Source organism: Anopheles merus, chromosome X (genome assembly GCF_017562075.2).
Source record: "Anopheles merus strain MAF chromosome X, AmerM5.1, whole genome shotgun sequence".
Taxonomy (NCBI): domain Eukaryota; kingdom Metazoa; phylum Arthropoda; class Insecta; order Diptera; family Culicidae; genus Anopheles; species Anopheles merus.
In genome coordinates this window covers 7,169,261-7,195,831 of record NC_054081.1, presented here as the reverse complement: position 1 = coordinate 7,195,831, position 26,571 = coordinate 7,169,261, and the positions used below count along the sequence as shown (strand labels likewise).

Below are 26,571 nucleotides of genomic sequence, written 5' to 3'. Positions count from 1 at the left end.
AGCCGAGTTTGTCTTCCCACCTTTGCAACCGCCCGGCTCGCCGGACCCCCCCTCCACATTATTCCCATGGTTCAAGCTAATGTCTCGAGGAGGCACAAAGGAAGCTTCTCAGCGGTCGACGCAATGCAGGGTTGGCTGGGGTGAACGCGCAAGCGCAAACATACACTATGGCCCCCTCCAACTCGTGTCCAAACATGTCTTCCCAGCACCAAAGAACGCCCTCCCCGGCCAAGTCCTGCCAACTGCTATACACAGCTGTCTATAGTGCCGCGTGTACGCCACACAAAAATTGCGCCAGTATTGGAAGCATAGCTCACGCACGCGCGCGCGCACACACACACACACAGCCATACGGTTCTGAGGAGCATCGCTCTGTGTGTGTGTGAGTGGGCGAGCGTGTAAGTGTCGTTTTTGCATAGATTTCCAACGACACGATCGCGTTGCATTACTCGTATTCAGCCGCTCGTCCAGTGTGCATCATTTGTTCAGCGATCTCGTCCCGTTCTCAGTGTTGGAGTGGAGTCCGCACAGTAGTTAGTCTCTCGCTGCGTTTGGTGCCTGCCTTTTCCATTCGGTCAGCCCCATCCATTCGCCTCGAGCGAGTGTTTTTCTTTCGTTTCGCGGTGGAAAATCCCATTTCCAAGCTAGTTTCGCTGTGTCTTGCTACCCGTTTCCAATTAATTTGGGGTCAATTTTTTTTTTTTGCGTGTATAAGTGTGTTTTTTGGTGTCTACTACAACTTCCGAACGGCAAAATTTTGTTTCTGTTGCGGCCCACTACGAGCCAACGATCAACATAATCTGCAATCATAATCATGAATGAGCAGGTAAGTACTGTGTGTGTTTGGATGTTCTTTTTTTTAATATACATTTACCGGATAATGAGTGAATCTGTCGTTAGAATTCGGTTGCGCGCGGTGTTTCGGTTTCAGCCCCCATTTCGAAGGCAAGATTAGTGGGGCTCGGCGCCGATTTTTACGATCTTACGAGTGTAATCGGTTTTGCTCTATTAGAATTTTGTGTTTTTCTTTGCTCTATTGGAATTTCGTAGGGAGTTTTTTTTTCGCTCTATTAGAATTTCAAGGGGGTTTTTATTACTTAAACCGAGCAGGCAAACATTTTTAGGGCGATTCTAGAAACACCACTCGGGATGTCCTTCTTTGGTTTGCAGTTTTATGTGAATGCGAAATATGTGTGTGTGTGTTTTTTTTTTCTGTGCATTAGAAGTGATTAAAATTAAAGCAACAGGCTGTGTAGTGGTAAATGTATGCAAGAGTGGTGCAATTTGTAGTAGGACAGATATTTATTTGACGAATTTGCCGTATCCAGAAGGATTTTAGTTAATAACTCAACCCACAGCTTTGTGTTCTTGCATAAAGTGTATTTTTTTTTAGTGCACAGTAGAAAATGATCAACGCGATACATCAATGCCGCCAACTGTTTTCTTCGTTGTTGTCACATATTTCGTTTGTGGAAGAACGAACAAAACTGTTGCTGTCATTGAGCAGGCCTACGTCAGCGTTCGCGTTCAGTGTTGAGTGGAAAAAATGCGAAACGAATTTCGAGAATTTCCCGCCGAGCTAACGATCACGCTGTTAATTGCTTACAACACTACCCCAAATGCTGGAAAAGTGCGTAACCGCGCGGGCAAACCGGAAGGCATGATTAATTTGGCTCGAATTAATAAAGGCACGCGCACGCAGGGACTGGGCCGGTTTTACGATCTTCCATTTTACGGCTCTGTTCGCGCTATCCCAAGGACCGCTTGCAGCGTTGCGTCCAGTTTCACTCCGCCTTTTCCTTTTTTTGTTTTGTTTTAAATTGCATACTGTGCGATAAGCATAAGTGGGAGCAATTTGTGGTTTTCGTTTGTGATTTTTGGAATGGAACTGGAATCACTATTCGATTTGTTCATGAAATCACACAAATCGAGCCTACAGGCATCTGGTGGAGTAGTGCTTTTTCATTATCAGGAAGAAAATCATCCAAAATTTAACCAACATCATCATCAGGTTTATTTTAGACAGGCAAGAGATTGCGAAAGAATAAATACTTATGTTTTCGTTCTTTTTCCGACAAATGGAACAGTTAAAAAGTATTGCTTCATTCACCTCAACAAACCTCACATACTTTGTTAGTTGCACAGGAAAGCGACCACGTCTCATGCGACCCTTTAATCGCAACGATGAAGCAGCCAGGGTTTTCGCAATCAACTCCGCAATGCTACCTGCCAGACCGGTCACATCCACAGCCCAAAATCATCCTCTGGATATTAATGATTTCACCAATCTAGGCAGTGTTCTCGTTTGATTTATAGAAGAAAACACGACCCCGATTGCTGTAGTTATTGATCATCGTAAGACTGTGCACATCATTCGGTTCGCATTCACTCCCGTTCGCTAGTACGCTGTTGAAAATTCGAAGGTTGACTTTTAGTTTCTCCCAATTATTTATTTATTTTTTAATTAATTAATTTATTTATTTTCCTACACATATGCCTTGCACTTTTGTGGCTGATACAAAACGATTACTTCAACCCGAACTTATTCCCCTAACGTCTGCCTCGATGCTCTCTCATTTTGACGCTTCTCACGAAGTTGCTTTCATATTGTCCGCACGGCTAGTGGGCTTGGTGTGATGAGCTCACCGCGAGTACCACAGTGAGTCACAGCAGGCGCCGTAAATCCGATCAGAAGTGAGAAGTAGAAATTGTGCTAGCTATGGGTTCGCGTCGGGCGTATCTCGCTCGGCCTCACCACAAATGATGAAAATCTCTCTGCCCAAGTGGCGCTTGCTCTACCTCAGTATTTACAAGCTGTGCTATCTGGTGCTGGTTTAATGGAATGGTTTAATTGTTGTGTTTTTCCCTCCCCCCTCTTCGTTCTCGTTCCAGCACGATCCTATCGGACTGTTGTCCATGATCTTTGGCACGGAGAGACTCGAAGGTAAGTGTCGCAATGTGTGAAATTTCCTTTTTTTTTTTTATTTAAAACCAACCGTTTTCGATTTCGCCCTAGACGGTCGTGAGCCTTCTCCGACCCATAATACCTCGCTGGTTTGCATTGTTTGAATCGCTTGAATCGTAGCCGTACTTACTAGGGCACTGGTCATTTGCTTGTTGCCGCTCAAGCTGTATTTTTGACATTTTAGCTCAGACTCTTTACACGATTCGTAACGAGCTTGATCCGTCGGATTCTTAAAAATAATATGTGTTCATAATTTTCCCGTTTATGAACCCAAACGTGTGAGTTAGTGAAGAATAAACCGTGTTGAAAACCATTAAGGTTGCGTGTGTGCAAGTATGTGACCTTCTGCTATTATGTTGTGGTATTTTTACTTCTCGCAAGGCCTAGCAAAAAAAGCATTTTAAAATCGTTATGTTTTCAAACACATTCAAACGTATCAAATTAAATATTTTTTAACTTTTTGGAAAAAAAATGTTTGATTCTGCAAAAAAAAATCGACCCTGCGACGAAAAGGCGTTTATTTTCATTTACATAGTTTTTGGATAGTTTGGTTTAGTTTTGATTGTTGAAGCTACTTCAGCCGCCAAGTGTCAAATTGCATACAAAAAATCGCTGGCTTGAATCGTAAAACTGCTCAACTCAAGTATAACAGATGGCACTGTGCAACCCGACATGCCGCGACAACTTCACGCCGCGAAGCGAAGAACAGGTTGCCAAAATCTACATGCCGGAAACATGTTACGCCTAAATGTATGTAGTCGAGTGCCATCCTGTGCGGTGCGATGAGTTTCGATGAAATGCGAAACTTTTCACGTCCCTACAATATAGGCAAAGAGGCATACAATTACAAATTGCATACAATTACAAATTGCATACAATTTTTCCCACGGGGTGCTTCGTAAATGCGATGTTTTTAGCGATCGGAAAATTGTTCCAATCACCTAGTCCAGCTACAGTGATTTGAAATATATCAATGTTTACGAACCGCTATCTCGAAGCTAAAAGCCGCATGCCGTTCCTGAGCCGTACTTTGCACCCAAATTAGTGCAGATTTTGGGTTTCATGATTCTTTTGTTAGTCTCATATTGGCAAAGTGTCGAAAAATCTGTAAATTTTCTCAAAACTGCCTGTCAACTGTAAAAAAGAGCTTTTGTCGACTGCAAAAAATATACACATTGACAAAACAACAAGAACAAAAGTTCAGACCTCGAATATCGATCGATATTTTTACTAGAACGTACTAATCAGAAGCATAAATCGATCAGAAACATTCATTTTAGCAATATTAACTTATCATCGGTTCACAACTGCGCCAGGTAACTGTTTGTTAACGCTTTTACACGAACGTCAAATTTGGTCACTTTTTATTATCTTTTGTCCACTTTATTTCCTGGCTGCTCCAGGTTACGAAATAATGACAAAAGCTCACATGTCAGCATTTTGTCACTCCCGTGAAACCCTGCCCCTTCGCCATAAATGAAGCTTAAACGACTGGAAAATCAAATATCCATAGACAAAAAAACGAAAGCTCCATAGCTTCATTGGTTTGCTCAATGAATGGCGTGTGTATTAGAACTCATTGCATTCCTTTTCTTGCAATGTGTTTTGACAATCTATGTCTAATCATTACCTACATAGCCTTCTAACTTTCCGAGCAAAAATCCATGTGAATGGTCGTGTGGTCAGATACGTGTGTATCAACACCAGCGACCATTACTCAAATCTCACTTGCTTCAGTACTAATAGCTCTTATTGAAGTTTAAGTATTTAAACAATCGTATCGCCGTTCTAGTTTTAGCGATGCATAACTTCAACGCGAAACCATACAACAGTAAAGACGGAAAGAGAAAGCTCTCCAAGCGAGGGAAGCTCCGCTATCCCACCAACAGAAGGTGTTTTTTTTTTTGCTATGTTTAGAATGCATGAGTCGTTTGCCGTCTGCTAAACGAACGGGGCGACTATGGGCTTCGAACGACGAGATCCGTTCGCCGCGGTTGTCACTTGGCGCTCAGTTTTAAAATAACGTACCATTGAGAGACCGTAAGAAGCGCGTGAAAGAATGAGTTCTACCTGCCGGGGACGAACGTTCCCGTTTGTATGGGGAGAAATCCGCGAGGTTTTGCGCTCCGGATTTGAAACGAATGTTGTTTTCAATGTAACGGTTTGCTTTAAATTTTGCTTTAAATGATTGAAGTAAATTGAACTTAGAGGTATGTAACATTTTGAAAATGTTTTGTGATCTATATATATAATATTATATTATATTATATACCTACAAATATAAAGTACATAAAGTATTATGCAATAACATAATAATATATATAAAGATTAATGTTTTTCGCATTAATTTGTTACACTGCTGAAAACTTTATAGAAAAATATTGCAAAACATTTTCACCATGTAAATAACGTTAATAACTCTTTAAAATAAAATCAATCAGTATTTTTATACATTTTTATAAAGTAAATCCAATCCTGTCGTCCCTCCTAGATTTGAACTAAGTTCAATTAAAATTTCAAGAAAGTGAGTAAAGCTGCCTTATAATTGATAACAAATCATCCAATAATGATGTAACGAATGAAATCCAATACCAACGGCAAAACAGATCAAAATTCAAAACTTTACCATCCTTGAATCGTAGATATAAACGTCTTTAAATGATTGACAGTTGTATTTCATGATTCTCATTCTCTCATGAGCGTCGAACGGATTTCGTCGTTCGAAGCCGGTACTCGCCCCGGAAGTCTCTTTTATATTCCGTTTAGGTTGAGAGCTTGAGTCGTTTAGTGGATTTGTGGCACTTGGGTAGAGATTGATGAATCTATCGAGATATATGAAACTTTAGAAATTCATGAATCTTTAGAGATTCATGAATTTTTCGAGACTCATAATCTTACGAGATTCATAAATCTTTGCAAACGAGATTCAGATTCTTTGAATCATTTGGAATATTCATTCGGACTTATGAATCTGAATCAGATTAACCCAACACAGTCTGCACTAGTGAGTAATTCTAATTCAGATTCATAAATCTGAATGAATCTTTGAATGAATTAATACATGGTACATGAATCTATGTGATTTATGAATCTCCAGAGATTCGTGAATCTTTAGGGTTTCATGAATCTATAGAGGTTCATGAATCTTTAGTGATTCATGAATCTTTGGAGTTTTGTATTTAGCGACACAGAATTTTATAGCAGCATATTTCGGTCACGTGCAGAAAACTTAACTGAAACTGAATACTGAATGTATAAATGGAATTAGCACTAGTAATTACGCCCCGGGCTTAAAAGAAATCATCTGCAAAATATGAATTTTAACCTAAAAAAAAGTGCACAGCGAGCTGACTGCAACAATCAGCAAGATTTGTAACGTTGTATAATGCATATTTGTTAGCGCCACATTGAATATCAGTGCAAGATAGAACAATTGGCTTAGTTTTCTATAAACTATAATTAGGCTGCGTCCACGATTTTCATAGGATGATAGAAAATTAAGATTTCATGTTTATGGCAAGCTAAATGAAAAGTGCAATAATGGGTTTCAGCCGCGTTTACAGCTTAGTCTAGACACAAGCTGTTAAAAAAAAAAGATTTCAATAGTAGTACTGTATTTCGTAGCGACACTTGCTGTAAAGGATAGATGGCCTAGTGGTTGGATGGAAAGAGAGAGCTCCATCTATCCATTATATCTATCCAAGGATCCAACACCTGCACTGTTGTAGCGGCGAAAGATTTCGCACACTCGGTGTTTGACAGATATGTACCTAACGTCTTGGCCATTCCGATTCCCTCCGCTCGTTGTAGATGCGAACTTTCTGTTTGATTACCAGCTGCGACTGCTGTACCATTCGTTTAGATCCAGCTGGAAGACGATCGACTTTTTCTCATCGGAGATGGCCTGCTACCAACGCCAGCACAAATCGATTAAACTGACGAGCCGTTGCATCCTGCTTGATAATCGGGTGATAGTGCCACGCCACCTTCGGACCCAATGTCTGGAATACTTGCACCGGGGCCACACCGGGTACACGGTGATGCAGCAGCAGGCAGACCAGTTCCTGTACTGGCCGACGATGGATTACGACATCGTGGAGTTTATTCGATCATGCGCCGTCTGTGACAAGATTGTACCGTGCATCCCCAGGAACTACTGTAGCCTGCCTTGGATGCAGTTTATCGTGCGCATCTTTCCGCTGAAATCTCGGTTCCTGCTGGTGGCAGTCGATACGTCCTCCACCTGGCCGGAGGTGAAGATCGTAATGAACAAACGGCCCTCCGCGATCGTGTGCGCGCTACGGTCGATGTTCTCCCGGTTTGGATTGCCGAAGCTGCTCCTCACCGATCCCGAGGACCCGTTCAACACCACTTACTTCCAGTCCTTCTGCCGGGAGGAAGCGATCCGACAAGAGCCGAGCATTCCGATTCCGAACTGCCCGGCGGAACATTTTATTACCGGCCTGAAGTGTGCCAGCCCTTTTATCCACACCGCCGGGCTAACGCTCTCGGCGGCCATGCAGGAGTATTTAGAGATTTATCGCACCACACCGTGCACCTTCCTGCCGGGCAGCCGATCACCTGCCGCAGTGATGTTGGCCTACCCGCCGAAGCCGAAACAGATCCCGTCCCACTTCTACAGTGCCATGCACGCGATTTTGCGCATACTGATATCTTTTGGGCCGCTGGGGCACCAATTCTTACCACAGCCGGCAAGCACAAGCAAACCACGACAGCACCGAACGAACGGCCACTAGCTCATCGGCCTACAGGTATGCGTGTATGTTTAGGGAAAGCTGCACGTTACGCACCTGTTCCGTGTAGCACATCCCGTCTGCGAGCACCATGTATTAATGTACTTATGTTTGTTTTCTCTGTTTCTTCGTTTTCTTTCTCGTTTCCTTCTGTTAGTCGCCCATCACGTCGCCACGATTGGTTTATGTTTTTGGTTTTTTTTCCACACTAATGTTTAATTCCCGGCCAGCCTTTTAGGCGAAAAGCTGTTTTGCCCTGAAAGTAGTTTTGTTTTAATGTTGTTGTTGTTTTTAATTCGAATCATTACACTAGCATCGTAGTTGAAGTAAGTAGAAATGATTATTTTCCTATAAATTATAGGCTTAGACTTCTAGACTTCTAGACCCAATATTTTATCACTCACTAGTCAGCAGACCCTTTTCCCGAGTAGGAATTAAGGTAGCGTGGGCGAGGAAATTAAATTCTGCATCGATTGGTTGATTCTCGATCTGATAAACGCCTTTTTTTTAACTGTGTATACTTGATTTCGCAAGCGTAGCAACGATTAACGCCGCAGCAGCATTTGACAGCACAAACACAACAGTTGTTTTTAGAGCGTCATCACGCTTAAGACAGCCTTCGCACTTCACACGCAGCAATTACGCAGCGTCGTTGACCTATTTGGAAACAGTGATTGCACAATTTGTTGTACACGCTGGTTTATTGTCAAGTCACTTATTGATCACGTGGTTGGCAAAATATTATGAAAAAAATAGTTTTACCACAAGATGTACATTTTCAACCGCTAAAGTTAGATCAAACAAATGCAACTACTGAGCGCCCTTCTGCCGGAACCTGACCCTGGCACTGTCGTGCTGCACAACTAGCAAGCATTACATCCTACTCCTTTTCTTTCCTGCTTTCACAGATTTAGTGGCCATATCTATGATGCTACTCGGCGTAGCAAGCATCTTCATCTTAGCCTTAATCAATCTCTCGCGCTTCACACCCAGCTACAGCAAGCTGTGTGCGCTCGTGCACGTTCTGCTGGCAGGATTCGGGATAATGATGCTATCCTTTGGCCGGGTGCTGTATATGTTCGTGTACTGCGACACAATGTCAATCGCCCGCTTCCTCATCTACGGCTTGGAACTGCTGACAATCATAATCCTCGGCTTCCAGTGCGTGCTGGACAGGTGCAAGCGGTTGCAGTACAAGGTGCGCGTCGAGGGCCGGGTTACCCGGGTCCGCGCCGACCTAACGAAGGACCACCCGCTCACCAGAGGCGGCACGTTCACGCGCAGCTGCCAATCGTCGCGCAGCGCCCTAATCCCAGCCGAATGTGACCGTCCGGTGGCAGCGGTACGCCGATCCGGCCGTCTGCCCATCACCACCGCCACCACGCTCAGAATGCCTGGCCTAGCCGACGGTGGCACCGAGCCGGGCATGGCAAAACCGTACGCAACGTCACCAGCCGTCCCACCAGCAGTAGCAGGACCATCGAAACCGCGCCCACCATCATCGATCAGGGAAGCAACCGAGCTGGGGCCGAAACCGAAACGGCCAATAGTTTTTCCGCGTACGTCGTTTCTCGATACAGACTCCTCCACAGAAGAGAGTGGTACGGTGGTGCAGACAACGGTTAGCGTGCATCCGGTACCCCCTCCTGCCGCCAGGGAAGTGCCCTTCCTTCCCTCAACCGACGGGGAGTTTGTATCGTACAAGACAAGCGACGGATACGGTAAGGCAATGTGCTTAACACTGCCAGACCTGTTTTTTAACTAAACTGCGATTGCCTTGTTTTTCTCCTTCCCTTTTTCTTGCTCTCTTCGCTTTTCTATTGTTTCAGTTATCATGAAGTCTATAAAAAAATGATCATCTGAAAATGCTTCACCGACGTTGGGCCGGGTGGCAAATGGCGCGCAGCAAGGAGATGCCAGCTAACAGCCAAAATGAGCGCTTTTTTGGCGTTTTGAAATTTGGAAGCACAGACAGTTTGTAAGAGAACCATTTATTTTAATGTTGTAAACGCAAGTGGCGGCATCTTTTTAGGCGACTGAGCAAGTGAGCTGAGCAAGTGAGCTGGCCAAAAATTTTATGAATTATACACACGAAACAATTATATTCAATATTCTATTATATATATATACGAACATACACGAAGTTCGAATGTACGAACTATTCATTATTATAATGCTTTTAACTTTTACTTTGGGTTTAATTTGGTGAATTTATAATCTTTTATCACCCTTACGCGTTTATGCGAAAAAGTATGCTTTGGGCGTTGGATCTAGTTTAGCAACACAAGAACGATAAATCTTCAATAATTCACGATTGGGAGAATGGTAAATTTAGGAACTTTGGAACACACTAAAAGAATAAAAAGCCATTGAACATTCAACAATCGGGAAATCCCGAAGGCAAGATACTACTGGTCGTATGCGCATCTTTTATGTAGAACACCAGTTCCAGACTCAGTTTTGCATGTATCCTGTCCCCGATATATCTGCGTAGATGTTAGAAGATCAGAAGTCGACAGCATAGATTGCTTTGCAGGATTTTTTTTATTCATTTCATTTGACTTATTTGCCATATAGTGTAAGAACATTTTGTTTAGACCTAATGGTCAACACAAATTTAAATACAGGGTTTGCATAGCCAATTCGCGATTGTAAACTAGTTACAGGTTTTTATTATGTTTCAATTTCACGTCTTTGCAGATGTAAGGGTTCAACGCAAAGGAACCTGTGCCCATTTGAGGGAGTTCGACGCCAAAGTAAACATCAACTATTTTACAACAACGTATTGGCCATGAAAACCCTTTAAATAATAAGACCAATAATAATGATATATTAATCAGAATTCAGAATTGTTTTTCCCTTCAGAGTTTAAGGCAACAACTTTTTTTAGTAGACACATAGCTTAGAGCTTTATGCTAATCTTAACAACATTTCGGTACTGTCAGGTAGGCAGCCCATGCACCCTGGATGGAGATATTCTTGTAGGGTCTGTTGATATCACGATCTTCAACATGCCACAGAAATCGATGGAAGAGAGTACAATCTAAGACTTCAGGTTTTCGCAGATTGCCACCGGTGAGATCGGTTCGAATTGGCAAGCTGCTTGACCAGGAAGGCCAGCTCCACCAAGCCTCTCAAAACACGTGAGGTGAGAGTTTAGGAGTGTAGGAGTAGATTGACTGGCAGGGAGAAGCCCATCCCAGCCCATTTCACAACATTGGGCGACACACTTCGATCCGAGTGTCAACAACAGTGCCGATAAGATAGATCCTTCCAGAATGTACGTAGCGATAGTGACGGCACACACGTGCATTACTGCCCAATTCTGTCCGACACTAAAATATGATTAGATCGAAACCGAAAACCAACAACGGCAGTCAAACAGAACGGTAGATAGCCTCCGAGAGAGAGTGTGTATGTGCGCGTGTGTGAGATATAGAGCGCTTGCGAGAGCGATGATGCCACCGTGCCGAGCTGTTCGGGTCTTCACGGACGACCAAAACAAAACAAGATAACGCGCGAACGGTTGGGATCGCTGTACGGAAATGTGGAGCAATATGGGCATGGCAAGCATGTTAGCCAGTACATCTTATTACTAATCATTACAATATTTAAATTTTTTATGCTTTCAATGTGTGTCTATTAATCAAAATAAATAAAAAATAAATAAAAAAACACCTTGACTTTGTTTTTATAAATACAAAAAAATAGTATTAGAAATAAGGACCACACCAATAACGCAGAGGTAGTTGACAAAGCGCTTACGCAAGCACCATGAAATGTTGTTTCTTCTCCATCTTTAGGTTAGCAACAGTATATGGGGCAAAAAAATCTTAAACATTTCTAATAGTATTATTTCATATTACAATCGACTAAAGCGGCCAGCGGTATGCTTAAAAAAAATCTATTTTGCCTAAATTTTAGACAACATTTTCAACTCTTTGAAAATGTAACAGAGTTACCGCATGAATACAATTTTAATTCAAGGTATAAGATTTGTTTTTTTGTTTTGCATCAAGTAACTGCTTAGGTAAATAGATTCTAACTAAACTACAAGCTGTAAAGAGACGATTCATTCAAACATTCTCGTGGAACCTTTCGCACTCAACATTCAAATTTTGCTTTGCTACTATCATTATTTCTACTTTAAGCCGCGACATCTCTTATCCACATACGACATTCCATGTCGAACAAAGGTTTTTCCAGTGGAGCAGTACTGTTCGATGATAATGCCATTACCATCTTTTTGCACTTTTCCTTAGCACGCGTGTACAACGATCTGTATTTCTTTATTTATTATTACGGTATCGAGCCTCCATGGTCTACATATACAATTACAAACTAATGTCTTATAAACTATAGGTTCCTAAAATTTGACGTAATGCAGTCTCGTATGACACTAGAACATTTCGGTACAATAAAGGACAGGTCTATAAAATTTGAAAATAAATTAAAATTCTTGGACATCAATAACAACGGATCCCTAGCACAGAAAAGACGATAACGCAAATCAGTTATTAAAAATTGTCGAGTTCTTAAAGGTCTAGTAGGGACAGACAAAATTTACATTACTTAGCAATAGAGGTGCGTCGATTCTACCAGTTAATAGTTTAAACATAAACATTCCTTGGGCAACCATTCTTCTCTTTCCAAGAGTTTCAAGCCCTAACAACTGACACCTCGTATGATAAGCCGGTAGCACGTCGCTATGTCTCCACGGAAGCCGCTTCATAGCTACCCGGGTAAATTTTCGCTGTATCCTCTCAAGCCTCTCAATTCTAGTAACTTGCTCCGGAAACCAAGCAACTGAAGCATACTCAATCAACGGACGAGCAAGGCAACAGTAAAGTGATTTTACACAGCGAGGGTCATGAAACATTTTGCTACTTGTAATCCGATGTCCGAAGTCCTATTAGCCCTAGCAATAAAGTCGTCTAATTGTTTGTCTAAATAAAGTTTCTTGTCTAATATAATGCCTAAAGTCCCTAACAGTTTCATATCGAGGCAATAAAGCGGCTGTAACAATATTTTTTCTTCAACTCCTAATCTCCTAAGCAAACATTGATTTAATCAATGCCCAATGTTGGTCAAATAAAATATTTTTCTCGAACATTAACAAAAAGAGGTAACATGTAGCTAATGATTGGTTTTGTAGGAAAAATAATTAAAAATTAAGGAGGGTGTTTCGTGGTACAGCCGTCAATTTGCACGACTTAACAACATGCCCGTCGACGGTTCAAGCCTCGCAAGGACTGACCATCCGGAGGTCCCAAAAGTTTGTATAGGCAACGCAGGTCGTTACGTCAAAAAGAAGATGAAAAAATAATAATAAAATACTAGATTCTATACTGATTGGCCCTGAACTGTTGAGAATGGTTGTTTGGTTGGTTGTTCTGTTTATACCGACTTTTGAGACTCGCGACTGTTGAAAATAACAGCTTTTAGTATGCTAAATTTCAACTCGCATTTTTCTTAACTGTTGTATAAAAACGGGTGTTATGAAGGTCACATACAGTGTATTGATGTGATTTTCGCTCTCTAATGAATATGTGATGTGATTTTTATTAGCTTGCCGCGGTATAAAAGGTAGGCTGTCCACGTTGCCCCGTGTTCCCATTCCAACGCCAAACCGTTCCATTCATGGTAGGAAAAGCTTCCAAAAAATCTCAAACCACAGCGATGTGTGCGTGTGCGTGTGAAAGACCTATCGTGCGCCCTTGACCAGTGCCATCATTCCATAGCCTATATAAATACAACAAGTGCGTTTGCAAGCTCCGTTTGAGCTCCACACAGAGGACAACAGCAAGAGTCCGTCCGTTCAGCTATCAATCAAACAGGGTACAGGGTAGCCTGTAGACACAGTGCACGCAATCAAAGCTCTCCTACCCTTCCCACCCGGCTTCTCTCTTTCGATCAACCAAGCGGCCGATACGATGCGTTGCGCACGACGCCACCAAAGCCGTCAACATCTCGCGCGGACGGCACTGTCAGTTGCGCTGACGGTTCTGCTTATCGCCACCACCGCCGCAGCGGCAGCCGTAGCAGCAGCAGCATCAGCATCATCTGCATCATCATCCACATCCGTGCCGCCGACCGAGCAGGGTGACGCGACCGACACGATGCAGAACCTCTCGACGCACATTCTCGACACGACGCGGGGCAAACCGGCCCCGGAGGTGCCGGTCACGCTGTACGTGCGCGCCGCGAGCCAATCCTGGACGAAGGTGTCCACCGGCATCACCGACGGGGACGGCCGGTTCCGCAGCTTCTTCGCCGACGGCCAGCCGGGGCTGGCGGCGGGCGTGTACAAGCTGCACTTTGACGTGGGCCCGTACTTCCGGAGCCGCAGCGTCGAAAGTCTGTACCCGTTCATCGAGGTAAGTGGGTCCGGGCTCGGTTTGCTGGCTGGGCTCGCTCGCTCGTGTGTGAGTAACGCCTTGTCCTTCCTTCTCTCTTTCCCCAGATTGTGTTTACCGTGGCCGATCCGACCCAGCACTACCACATCCCGCTGCTGCTCAACCCGTTCGGTTACTCCACGTACCGTGGCTCATAGTTAGCGTGTTTGTAAGGGTGCTCTTCCCTCCCAGCCAATAAATCGCTTGCACCACTGATCTGATTTGCACCAACGAAAACGGTACTCACTTTTTATTCTCTTTTGCGCGATTGCATGTGTGTGTGTGTGTGTTGATTGATGGTTGTGTGTGCGTGTTGGCGTGTACGTTTTTACACCTTGACGACCGCCTTGCCCGTGTTCCCCCCGGTCAGCATGCTGACGAAGGCGGCCGGCATCTGCTCGAACCCGTCGGTGACCGTTTCCTGGTAGCGCAGCCGGCCCTCCTCGATCCACTGCAGGTTCTGCCGGATGCCCTCCATCCACCGCTTCGCCCAGCGCGTCACGATGAAGCCCTCCTGGCGCAGCTGCTTGAACACGAACAGGCGCTGCGGGTCGGCGACCTGCGCCCGCTCCGCGTTGTAGTTCGAGATCGTGCCGCACACCGAGACGCGCCCGTACAGGTTCATCTGGCCGAGCACCGCCTCGGAGATGTAGCCGCCCACGTTGTCGAAGTAGCAGTCCACGCCGCCGGGGGCCGCCGCCCGCAGCGCGTCCGCGAACGCGTCCCGCTCCACCTGCCGGTAGTTGATGGTGGCGTCGAAGCCGAGCTCCCGCAGCCAGCCGCACTTGTCGTCCGAGCCGGCGATGCCCACCACCCGGCAGCCCTTGATCTTCGCGATCTGGCCGACCAGGCTGCCGACCGCACCGGCCGCCCCGCTCACCACCACCGTCTCGCCCTGCTTCGGCTGGCACAGCTCGAGGAAGCCGAAGTAGGCCGTGTTGCCCGGCATGCCGAGCACGCCGAGCCCGAGCGACGCCGGGTGCGCCCCGAACGGGGGCAGCACGTACGGCCGGCTGTCGGCGGCGCCCTGCTCCGGGTTCACCAGCGTGTGCGTCCGCCAGCCAAAGTTGCCGAACACGGTCGCACCGACCGGGAACTGGGGGTGCCGGCTGGCCGTCACCTTCGCCACCTGGCCCCCGATCATGACCGTGCCGGCCGGATAGCTGGCCATGTACGGGCGCATGTACGGATCGACGCTCAGGAACACGGCCTCTGCAACAAACTCTACAATAACAAAAAAAAAAATACACAACAGAAAGGTCATTAGTTGAATGGTTTTGCGCACACGCCCCATTTCACCCTACCATTCTCGCCCGGTTCCGGCAGCGTTTCCTCCTCCAGCCGGAAGTTTTCGTCCTTCGGCAGGCCCTCGAACGGCTTCGCGTAGATCCACTTTTTGGCCACCACCATTTTGTGCTGCTTTTTTTTTTTTTGCTTACTAGACACGGGACACGCACTCGCACACACGCAACCGGCAACAAATCACGACGACTACTAGCGCACCGGCGAACGATGACACACAATTTTATTTCAATCCCGAATCCCTTTTTTGGATGGAGATCGTGGTGGTGGTGGTGTACGATAACACTTATCTAGGGGCGCTTCTCTCGCTCTCGCGCACTTTTTGTGCATGTTTCTTGCGCACTCTTTCGCTCGCACGCTTTGCGCTCAGATGCAAGCTCGCAGAGGGTGTTCCGTGCAGCTTTTGCGTTCGATTGTACATGGTTCAAAAATCAGTATTGTTTTATTTTAACTCACTTTTTGTGCTGTATGTTAGTTTAGTATATAATTTATAAAACAAAATATGAAAAAGTAATAATAACGATTTTTAATATTTTAGACAACTAGGTGTTTGAAAGTGAGTCCCAGCTCGGCAGAAAGCGCAGGAGAGCACAGCGAGCTCGAGATGGCCGGATCAGGTTAAGCGAGATCTGTAGGAGATTGGGTGCCTAATAGGCTTGGGCAATTCGGTTCATTTCAATGATCGTGAACGTACTAGTTCTTTCATTCAGATGAACTGAACGGGAATCGCGATTCATTCGTTCATTTCAGGTGAAGAAAATATGGTAAATTGTTTTATTTTGCAAGAAGAACATAATTGCATCTTGAAAATTATTAGGCAGACCAGAAAGACAGTATTTAAGAGCAATTACTCATTTATGTTATTTAAGATTCTTTTGAGCTTTCTCAAGCGCTAACTAAAGCAACTGAATGATTCCTGAATGGGGTTCTAAGCGACTCAAGCTCCCAGCCTTAAAGGAATTCTAAAAGACTCCGTTTAGACGGGTTTATAAAATAACAAAAACAAAGCTGAAAAGCGCCTTCTCTTGGTGGGAGAATATATTTACCTGCCAGTGGAGCTTACCTTCCCTTTGTCGTGTTATATGGTTTCATATAACAGGCTTGTATTGAAGTTGTATTGAAGTTGTGCATCCCTGGAGCTAAAAAGGGTATCCGATTGTTAGAAACTCCAATGGGAAGCTTATCAGTACAGAATTAAGCGACAACAGAGAACAGCGCTATTATTGAAATATGCTTAGAATGTTAGAAGGCTATTAGGTAAAGGAGAGCAATAAACGATTATTAAAAAACGGCTTATATTGAGCAATTCAGTGGACCTTCAAACTTATTTTGTGGCGCTTGGGGTGGTGCTGTCGTCAACTGGCCACTAAGCTCATTACAGGGCTTTCCAGGAGTTCTCGTAGCTGAGGGTCACTTTATTGACTCTTTCTTACGGGAAATGAACTTATTGTAATGGGAATCGGACTCTATAGCACCATTGTTGGACAAATCCAATATTTCCAACCAACCTGTCCAAAAAGAGTGCATTAGTGGACTTTCCATCATATGGAGTTCACTTCCTATTAGAAAGAGTCAATAAAGTGTCCCACAACTATGCGAACCCCTGGAAAACCCTGTATGGACTTCGGCAGCCCTAAACCCTATAAATCGAGGCGTCAAATAAGAAAATGATTTCACTAGTAGATTGATAACATAAATTTTGCAACAAAAAAACATTCGAGTTCTTTTATGGTAAATAAGGTATGTCAGGTCAGGTTCTGGGATTAAAAAAAAGTTTTTTTTTTCCACAACGTCTAGCTTCAATCGACCAAATGTCTTACGGAGCACCCTCTACTGCTGCGCACGTTAATGAGTTTGTTCAGAACTAAAGAAGGTCACCAGTTTGATCCGCTTATCGTTTCTGTTAAGCCCCTTCTTTTTTGTGGAGTGTGTTTATCAGAATCGATCATAGTTAACTGGGCTCGATAAGCTTCCGCACAGTCAGCGTGCTTTGAGTTTTGAGATTTTCTATGCTAAGGGAGCTATAGGGCTACATATAGAAAGAGAAGGATAGGGAGAGAGAGAAAGACAGGAAGAGAGAGGAAGAGAGAGAGAGCGAGAGAGAGAGAGAGAGAGAGAGAGAGAGAGAGAGAGACTAAGAAACTAAAATTAACGAGCAATTTAAATGTTTCTTCCTTTCTAGTTAAATATCCTAAAACTAGCGAATATTACAATAATCTCATTATTAGACGTAAAGTAATATTTGGAAGCCGCTTGTTTTCTGCTCTGCTGCAAAATGCAGCTACGGTTGCAGTACGTTTTGTCTGGGTTAGCTTATCTATCCCCCGTGGGGAGGCGTAGGCCTTGCATGACAATCATAATTAGGTGCCCTGCTCATAATTTCTAACCCATCTATTTATATCGCACGGATGATGTCAAACAGCAAAGTGTATCGATGAAAATGATGTTATTTCCTCATCGATTTGTTTTGAGACGATAGTGAGTTTGCTAGATAAGACTGAAAGCTGATGTTCTTTAATTCACAAAAATAGGTAAGATGTCTCTATACTTCTCGTTATTTGTTTTTTTTTGATTTTTTTTCTTTTCCAGTTCAGAGCTCTTTTAAGTCGTGATCCATGGCTTCATGACCCTTCAGACATTGAAGTGAACATGCTTTGCTATTTATAGCAATATCTGGCTTGAATAGGTTATTATCTGCCTTCCCTACCTCAAGAAACTTGACAAGTGGTTTGTAAAGGATGTCAATTGATGCGAACATCAGCTGTTATTATCCTGTTTTGAAAGAATTCAATCACGCCATTGGGCACAGGATATCCCTTAACATGTGCGCATGTGCTTTCCGATTCTAGTCACAACACCCATATGTTGGGTTCCAACTATTGGAATTTTTGGAATTCTATTGGAAACTAGAGTCCTCCGCAAAGGAACACTTTTGGGATCTTGAGACAAAAAAGGTGCCTACAGTTCTTTGTTTCCAATTATTCTCTCTCTCTGAGGAACTGTTTGGTTACCATCGCAACGGCTACAACGGCACCCCGCTCCATTCACGGATAACTACCAGACCCGATGTTCCGATGTTAGATCGAACATTCGTTGCCATGATGACGCGTAGTCTGCCGCAGAGACACCCTCGGTTATGCAAGCGTAACTAGCCAGCCACGAATTTTGCCCCATTGCGCAGTGCGACCTATCCGGTGCTGGATGTACATCTTCGAGTTCAAAATTTTGTTGAAAAGATTTGTTATTTAGAACCAAGCATTACGTAAAATCAGTGTAAGATTACGATTACGAGTGGTGTAGACGACGTACCTTTCCCGGTCGGGCGCTCGCACCAACCATGGTGCATCTCGATCCGCTTCGGCTGTGCCGCAAAAAGCGCAAACTACCGCAGGGAGGCGCCATCCTTGACCAGGTGATATCGCAGTCCGCGTCCGCCTCGAACCAGTGTCTCCTGTACAAGATGGCGAACTACAAGCGGGGCGGCGATCTGATCGACGCGTTCCAGATCGGCGGCCAGAAGGCGGTGGAGCAGCTGATCCGCGAGCAGTTCGGCGTGTTCATGTACAACAAGGGCCGGGGCCAGATCATCAACCGGGCCGAGTACCTGCGCTGGAAGTACATGGACAACCATGAGGTAGGGATGCGAGAGCACCACTCTCTGTCGCTCTCACACACTCCCTGCCACTCTCAATCAACCTTCAACCGTTTTGTGTGCTGATTCTAGGTCATCATACCGATCGAGGCCTCGCTGTCGCCGCACGACCCGCTCAGCAAGTGGGACGACCATAAGGCCTGCTGGCAGATGCAGTACCGGGGCCTGCTGGGCGAAAGTCTGCTGCACGTGCTCATCATCTGCGACACGAAGGTGCACACCAAGCTGGCCCGCATCCTGCTGCGCGTCTTCCCGGAGCAGTCGATCGACGTGATGGAGGGCGAGGAGTATCTTGGCGCGTCCGCCCTCCACCTAGCCATCGCGTACAGCAACAACGAGCTGGTCGGCGACCTGATCGATGCCGGCGCGGACGTGTCCCAGCGGGCGACCGGGCGCTTCTTTCTGCCCCGCGACCAGCAGGGCCTGCGGCCGGCCAAGACGACCGACTACGAGGGGCTGGCGTACCTCGGCGAGTACCCACTGGCCTGGGCGGCCTGCTGCGCGAACGAGTCGGTGTACAACCTGCTGCTCGAGTGCGGCGCCGACCCGAACGCCCAGGACAGCTTCGGCAACATGATCCTGCACATGGTGGTCGTGTGCGACAAGCTGGACATGTTCGGGTACGCCCTGCGCCACCCGAAGCTGCCGTGCAAGAACGGCATCGTGAATGCGGCCGGCCTGACCCCGCTCACCCTCGCCTGCCGGCTCGGCCGCGACGAGGTGTTCCGCGAGATGTTGGAGCTTTCTGCGCGCGAATTCTGGCGGTACAGTAACATCACCTGCTCGGGCTACCCGCTAAACGCGCTGGACACGCTCATGCCGGACGGCAGCACCAACTGGAATTCGGCCCTGTTCATCATCCTGAACGGCACGAAGGAGGAGCATCTGAACATGCTGGACGGCGGCATCGTCGAGCGGCTGCTGGACGAGAAGTGGAAAACGTTCGCCCGGAACCAGTTCATCAAGCGGCTGCTCATCCTCGCGATACACCTGTTCTGTCTGTCCTGCTCGGTCTACCTGCGCCCGGTCCGCGTATTTGCTGATGACGAGGGCGAGGAGGGCGGAGACGCGACCGGTGACGATGGTGCGGACGATGGCGGGCCGATGGCGGTAGACGCGGCCGACGACGACATCGACCTGACGACCTGGGTGCGGTACGGCTTCGAGGTGGCCACGGTGATGGGCGTGCTGAGCTACGTCGTACTGCAGCAGGGCGACGAGATCAAGAATCAGGGCTTCTTCTCCTTCCTCAAGTCGCTGGTAAGTAAGCTGGCGGGGAGCGGCTATGGGTAGCTTAGTGGCTAGTGGCAGAAGTTCATGTAAGCGCATCCAATGCTTTTGAGCTAAATAACATGAACTTTGATGCCTCAAGAGTCTGTCTGATCCAAAACTATCTATTCAAGCTATACTCTGTTCGTCCAAGCTACTTTTTCCTATCGTTGCTTGTAGTTATGTGTAGTCTCATGCAATTGGGGAACTACTGGTGAGCCAGATCATACTCCTGATCTACTAGCGGGTGGGATAACACTTCCAATTTCAATATCTCTTAGCACCTTTTTTATCGTAGCAGCAGTTGCTCATAGTTGCTCACTGACTGTCTGATTAACCCGGGGACTCATTAAGCCAGTGTTCACATCAGTTCCATTGCTTTTAAGCGATGGGAAATGACTTGCTGATATACTACAAGCGTCTCCAGATGTTCTCGATGGTTTTGTGCAGGATCTTCATCGAGCATTGCCTGCAGAATCACTTCGTAACGGCTCTCCAGGAAGGTTTTTGTTAAACAGGTTACCATATTTGGAACTTGCAATTGCAATACTGGATCCACCGCAGTGAAATGACTAAAGGTAGAAAAGAAACCTCCAAGATGATGGCTTCAAAATAACTGTGTTGCCAGATTTCACCACAGAAAAATAAATTATTGACGTCGCCTGTAATAAGAACTTTTTGTGCTGTGATTTGACTTCAGACCCAGCCATTTCTCTGATACTCTAATTTCAGCTTATGGATGTACGACTTATGCTTGGGATTTTTTAAAATACATTCCAGAGTCACTACTACTCATTCACTACTTACTAGCAAAAAAATAATAATTTACTGGAAATGTGATGATTTTTGGGAAGAAAAAATCCCAATCTATCTTCAATATTTCATCTTAAGCTACATTCTTTGAGTTGAAATTTGAGTCTGGTTTAAAAATGTTAAGCTCAACTTCTCAGGATCCTCAGGATTCAAGGATACATACATTGTTCCTGAAGAAAAAAAAATTTTAAAACCAACTTCTCGTAGTAGTTGACAGAGGCGGATTCATCCATCTCGGGGTCCTACCTGACCGAGATATCGAAATGAGGTCCCGAGTTTCCTTAAAATATATTGTTTGTACCTGATGTACCTGATGCGCAATTTTATATTATTTTTAATGGTACCTAAAACATTGTTTTTTTTTATGTAATCTGGCTTACATTATGTAATACTGTAACTAATAGTTAATGTTATTCTTGCCAGTAAATGTCATTGTTTTATGTTCTCACTGAAGACATGCTCTAAAGACTCTCTGGAATGATTTAAATACATTGTTACAGCCTGTTTTACTTGATGTACTTTATACGACACCTGCCCGTAAATTACCGTATGTTTCTTTTTGAATTTTCCAAACGTCCTAATTCATTTGTATGGAGCTTTACAGCTTCTGTATGTGTGTAATTTAAAAAAAGCCTTCAACCTCCTTTTCGTTTACTCACCGGCAGAGTCAAGCACCGGCGAAGGCGATCTTTCTGATATCCAACATCCTGATCCTGGCCTGCATACCGCTGCGCATGATGGGCGACACCGAGACGGAGGAAGCCATCCTGCTGTTTGCCGTACCGGGCAGCTGGTTTCTGCTAATGTTCTTTGCTGGGTGAGTGTGCTCTTATCCCCTCAAATTTGTTTGTGGAGAAATCATCATCTTCAACGTGTTCCATCCGTTGCCTGCAGTGCGATCGGACTGACCGGACCGTTCGTGACGATGATCTTCTCCATGATCACGGGCGACATGTTCACGTTCGGCATCATCTACATGATCGTGCTGTTTGGCTTCTCGCAAGCGTTCTACTTCCTCTACAAGGGCCACCCGAACGCGGAGGACAGCCCGTTCGGCAGCTATTTCGGCACGTGGATGGCGCTGTTCCAGACCACGCTCGGCGACTACGATGTAAGTTCAAGAGAACCTCTCACACTGGGAGACACGTCCCATTTTTTTCTTTTTCTTTTTTTTGCACATATCTCTTCCAGTACGCCGATCTGAACCTTACCACCTACCCGAACCTGGCGAAGACGGTGTTTGTCATCTTTATGATCTTCGTGCCGATCCTGCTGCTGAACATGCTGATCGCGATGATGGGCAACACGTACGCGTACGTGATCGAGCAGGCGGAGAAGGAGGGCATGAAGCAGTGGGCGAAGATAGTGGTCAATCTCGAGCGGGCGGTGACGCAGGACGACGCGAAGCGCTACCTGGAGGAGTACTCGATCGGGCTCGGGCCGTCGGACGATCCGCGGTACGAGACGCGCGGCGTCATGGTGATCAAGAGCAAGAGCAAGACGCGGGCCCGCCAGCGCAAGGGCGCGGTCAGCAACTGGAAGAGCGTGCTGCGCGTCACGCTGAACGAGCTGAAGAAGCGCAGCATGACCGGGGAGGAGCTGCGGCGCATCATGTGGGGCCGCTCGTCCATCACGTCGCCGGCGAAGATCGCGAAGAAGAAGCGGCCGGGCGAGGTGGACGATCTGCTCGGCGATCCGTTCGCGATAACGGCCGCGATCGACGTGATGTCGTTCACGCAGGACATCGTGATGGTCAGCACGGACACGGTCTGCCCGATCACGATACCACCGGCGGCTGCCCCGGGCACGGCGGCCCCGAAGGGTGGTGGCACCAAACCGGTAGTGGTGGCCCCGCCGCCAGCAGCAGCAGTGCAGCAACCAGCACCGCCGCCAGCGACGACGCGGCGCCACTCGACGGCTAGCGCACCGGCCACGATGGGGCTGGGCGTGGAGGCGGCCCTGCCCGACTACAAGGATCCGCTGCGCGAGCTCGTCATCATCTCCGAGTCGGCCTCGGTCGACGAGAACTACGCGCAGAACGTGAAAACGCTCGCGATCGACGCGTCCACGCTGGACCACGTGCACGAGATCGACATCAGCGCGATGCCAACGCCCGGGCGGCGCGATCCACTGGCGCAGCCCGCACCGGCCGGTACGCAGCAACAGCAACAGCAGCAACAGCAGCAGCAGCAACAGCCCCAGCAACCCCAGCAGCAGCAGCAGAATCTCGGCCAGCTGACCCTCTTCCAGAACCCGAAGGACGTCGTGGATCCGGTGCGGGAGCGCGAGTTTCTCAAAACGCTCGAAGCGCTCGAGGACACGGACAGCGAGGCGGGCGAGAAGCCCGTCCTCGGCAAGATATCGCTGATCCGGCGGGCCAAATCGGCCGTCTCGCGCAGCACGTCGCGCAAGCGCAAAACCGACCAGCACCCGCTGTTTATGATCGCCTGGGAGGACAAGGGCGACCAGCAGCGGCACAGCACAGCGCTGTACGATGGCGCGACCGGTGCGGCCCCGTCGGTCGGTGCGCCCGGCGAGCCGGAGCAGCCCGAGGACGCCGTCACGGTCGAGGAGCTGCACCGGCGGATGGAGCAGTTCCACCAGCGGGCGTCCGTGCGCGAACGGGACGCGAACTCGAGCGAGAGCGGCAGCGGCAAACAGCACGCCGGCCCCAAGGCACGGAAGCCGTCCCACCACCGGGACGGTGCCGGCTCCCATCATCACCATGGGCTCGGGCGGGGCAAGCACAACAAGATATCGCCCGACAACTCGAACGAAAGTACGGGCGGGGGCGGCGGTGCCGGTGGCAGTGGCCACGGGCGCAAGCAGGACAAGCGCATGAAGTCGGCCCCGATACTGGGCAGTGGCGGTGCGGGCAGTGCCGGTAGCAGTGCCGGCGGGCGGACGGTGGCGCCCGGTGGTGCCCGACCGGACGATGGACCCGGGTCGCCGCCGGACCCGCTCGAGCCGTGGAGCACCAAGAACATCATGAACATCAACAAGCTGCTGGACCAGGACACGACCGAAGAGTAACGCGATGTTGTGAGCGTTCTGTGCTGGAAGAGATACGAAGAAAAGGAATTTTCATTGTTGAAATTGTTACAAAATTGCATGCAAAAAGGGGTTTCTTGCGCCCACGGTCGATGGTACCGCTTTTTCGATTTTTTTTTATTTGTTTTGTGACGTCAGAATTTCATGTCTTATTCATGCTGGAAACGTTTTTTACGACATTCAACACGTCACAAGTAAATCGAAAAACTATGTCACAGACTTTGGGCGAAAGGTAAACAACCCTGTATCGATTATATTATATAATTACCTACTTTTTGCGTCTTTAGCGTAATTGTTGCGCAGCTGTGTGTGCTGTGTGCGGTGTGTTTAGCGACCTTTCACTTAAACGAAACTTTTTTGTGCATCATTCCTTTTTCGGAACAAAAAACTGTAATAGAGTAGATTCGTTTATTACCTACAATTGATGCAATAAAACCATTATCGGCACATATTACCAACACGTCACTGTAAATTACCCAATAACAGTTAATATACGCCTTACTATAAAATAAAAAAGCCAATTACTACACGGGCTCTGCGGCTAAAGACATCGCGAAAACAAAACCCGTGTGAGTAGGAATAGTATGGGGTATGATAAAAGTAATGATCGAATCATTCAACAATGCCGCATCCACACTGTTCCAAGCGGAGTCAGAGTCATCCAGAGTTGTCCATAGTCATCCGGAGTCGTTCGGAGTCGTCCGGAGTCATCCGGAGTCATCCGGAGTCGTTCAAAGTCGTCCGGAGTTATTAGGAATCTCATGAAGTTAGCCGGAATCGGAGTCGTCTAAAGTCGGAGTCATTCAGGGTAGGAACCATGCGAAGTTGTCCGGAGTCATCCGGAGTCATCTGAAGTCGTTCGTGTTGTGAGCTAACCTGGCCCGGACTCATTCACGGCGGTAACTCACGGATGACAGCAAAGGGTCATCCGTCAATGTATGCGTGTGATCGATCCGGGGGTCATCGGTTGCGCGGTCACGGACGATGACCGCCAAACACCAGCGCGCACTGAAGAACTAGCAGTCAGCAAGGAAGCGTGCTCGGAGCCAAGACCAAGTGTAGCAAAGAAGTTAAATATACGTTATTAAATGTATGAGTAACGCGTGAGTTTTATTCGAACACCTCCGCGATCTAAAGAAGATAAAAGTTCGGAGTCGTCCGGAGTCGTCCGGAGTCATCTGAAGTCATCCGGAGTCGTTCAAAGTCGTCCGGAGTTATTAGGAGTTACCCGGAGTCGGAGTAGTCTAAAGTCGGAGTCATCCGGGGTAGGAACCATGCGAAGTTGTCCGGAGTCATCCGCAATCATCTGAAGTCGTTCGGAGTCGTCCGTAGTCGTCCGGAGTCATCTGGAGTCATCCGGAGTCGTTCAAAGTCGTCCGAAGTTATTAGGAATCACAAGGAGTTACCCGAAGTCGGTGTCGTCTAAGTCGGAGTCATCCGGGGTAGGAACCATGCGAAGTTGTCCGAAGTCATCCGGAGGCATCTGAAGTCGTTCGGAGTCGTCCGGAGTCATCCAAAGTCGTCCAGAGTCATCCGAAGTTGGCCTTGTTATAAGACATTTCATTTCTGTGTGTTTTGCATGTAAGTAATGGTATTCGGAAGATATCCAGGAACCATCCAGGAACTACAAAAAGCATTTAAATATGCGATAAACGGAACACTAGTCAAAATAGCAGCCATTAACGAAACCCAATATCTTGCCATGACTTGAACAACTTTGATTAACAAAAAGGCATAGATAAGACAACGTTCAGAAATAGATGAAAGATGCTATGAGATTACAAAGATCAACAAAAAAGTCTAATTTAAAAAAAAGTCCATCAAACATGCTAGGGTCACGAATTTTAGAAATTTCCTAAAGGGATGTTCTAGACTGATGTTCGTTAAGCTTGAGCAACTGTCCGCTGTTAGTGCCCAATATTTCAATAATACTTTAGGTTCTGTTTTCTAGGAAGTGTTAACAGCGGCGCTTACAATTTCAAAATTCACGGCTTGAATGAACCTTCGTTGCATTTGGTTTATCTACGTGGTTATTTAAGAATTGATGTATGTACGTACCAGCACGTGGAAAGCAATAGGATTTGTTAAAATTATGTCAGCATCTTCAATTTCCAACGTAATTTCCTATTCCATTTTCCAATTTCCTAATGGTGTCCATCTTACCCTTCATGATGTCCATCATTCACATACCAAGTTTCCGTCTTGTCCGAACATTTTAAAGCTGCACGGAAAAAAACATGTTTTTTTGGCAATCTACAAATGCGTTGAATTAAAGTACAGTGGAACCCCTCATAACGAGTATCCCATAAAACGAATTTTTCGCAAAACGAGCAAAGCTCAATGCTCTACTAATATCTCTCTTAATCAGTA

General features: G+C 46.5%; 4 protein-coding genes across 7 annotated transcripts; 3 read left to right on the top strand and 1 right to left on the bottom strand.

The window, feature by feature from the left end:
- The first annotated feature begins 464 nt into the window (after positions 1 to 464).
- Positions 465 to 11,389, top strand: LOC121598080 (uncharacterized protein K02A2.6-like). Of its 4 annotated transcripts, none has more exons than XM_041924645.1 (5): positions 465 to 826; positions 2,893 to 2,944; positions 8,628 to 9,440; positions 9,549 to 9,697; positions 10,420 to 11,389. In XM_041924645.1, the coding sequence occupies exons 1-4, from the start codon at positions 815 to 817 to the stop codon at positions 9,572 to 9,574; spliced, it is 903 nt and encodes a 300-aa protein (XP_041780579.1). In that variant the 5' UTR covers positions 465 to 814; the 3' UTR covers positions 9,575 to 9,697; positions 10,420 to 11,389. The 4 variants fall into 4 exon arrangements, with proteins under 4 accessions (XP_041780579.1, XP_041780562.1, XP_041780571.1 ...); XM_041924628.1 differs by lacking the exons at positions 9,549 to 9,697; positions 10,420 to 11,389 and adding exons at positions 6,776 to 7,737; positions 7,877 to 8,045 and having other exon boundaries at positions 8,628 to 8,711; XM_041924637.1 differs by having other exon boundaries at positions 9,549 to 11,389.
- A 1,990-nt stretch (positions 11,390 to 13,379) lies between these two features.
- LOC121594908 (5-hydroxyisourate hydrolase) lies at positions 13,380 to 14,351 on the top strand. The gene is made up of 2 exons (XM_041918738.1): positions 13,380 to 14,096; positions 14,183 to 14,351. The coding sequence occupies exons 1-2, from the start codon at positions 13,653 to 13,655 to the stop codon at positions 14,270 to 14,272; spliced, it is 534 nt and encodes a 177-aa protein (XP_041774672.1). The 5' UTR covers positions 13,380 to 13,652; the 3' UTR covers positions 14,273 to 14,351.
- On the bottom strand, positions 14,331 to 15,639 carry LOC121594904 (prostaglandin reductase 1-like). Its single transcript, XM_041918723.1, has 2 exons — positions 15,419 to 15,639; positions 14,331 to 15,338 (listed from the first exon to the last, which is right to left on the bottom strand). Exons 1-2 carry the CDS (start codon positions 15,522 to 15,524, stop codon positions 14,443 to 14,445), a joined length of 1,002 nt encoding a protein of 333 aa, XP_041774657.1. The 5' UTR covers positions 15,525 to 15,639; the 3' UTR covers positions 14,331 to 14,442.
- A 1,979-nt stretch (positions 15,640 to 17,618) lies between these two features.
- LOC121597621 lies at positions 17,619 to 25,262 on the top strand. The gene is made up of 5 exons (XM_041923513.1): positions 17,619 to 19,050; positions 19,141 to 20,328; positions 21,816 to 21,967; positions 22,045 to 22,261; positions 22,342 to 25,262. The coding sequence occupies exons 1-5, from the start codon at positions 18,754 to 18,756 to the stop codon at positions 24,181 to 24,183; spliced, it is 3,696 nt and encodes a 1,231-aa protein (XP_041779447.1). The 5' UTR covers positions 17,619 to 18,753; the 3' UTR covers positions 24,184 to 25,262.
- Positions 25,263 to 26,571: the final 1,309 nt, after the last annotated feature.

Bases quoted from the DNA above. Each gene is read 5' to 3' on its own strand.
- LOC121598080 (XM_041924628.1), top strand. The intron at 2,945-6,775 runs GTAAGTGTCGCA...CGCTCGTTGTAG, and splicing joins TGGCACGGAGAGACTCGAAG to ATGCGAACTTTCTGTTTGAT.
- LOC121594908 (XM_041918738.1), top strand. From the start codon at position 13,653: ATGCGTTGCGCACGACGCCACCAAAGCCGTCAACATCTCGCGCGGACG. The intron at 14,097-14,182 runs GTAAGTGGGTCC...CTCTTTCCCCAG, and splicing joins GTCTGTACCCGTTCATCGAG to ATTGTGTTTACCGTGGCCGA.
- LOC121594904 (XM_041918723.1), bottom strand. From the start codon at position 15,524: ATGGTGGTGGCCAAAAAGTGGATCTACGCGAAGCCGTTCGAGGGCCTG. The intron at 15,339-15,418 runs GTAGGGTGAAAT...TTGTTATTGTAG, and splicing joins GCCGGAACCGGGCGAGAATG to AGTTTGTTGCAGAGGCCGTG.
- LOC121597621 (XM_041923513.1), top strand. From the start codon at position 18,754: ATGGTGCATCTCGATCCGCTTCGGCTGTGCCGCAAAAAGCGCAAACTA. The intron at 20,329-21,815 runs GTAAGTAAGCTG...ACTCACCGGCAG, and splicing joins TCTCCTTCCTCAAGTCGCTG to AGTCAAGCACCGGCGAAGGC. The intron at 21,968-22,044 runs GTGAGTGTGCTC...CGTTGCCTGCAG, and splicing joins CTGCTAATGTTCTTTGCTGG to TGCGATCGGACTGACCGGAC.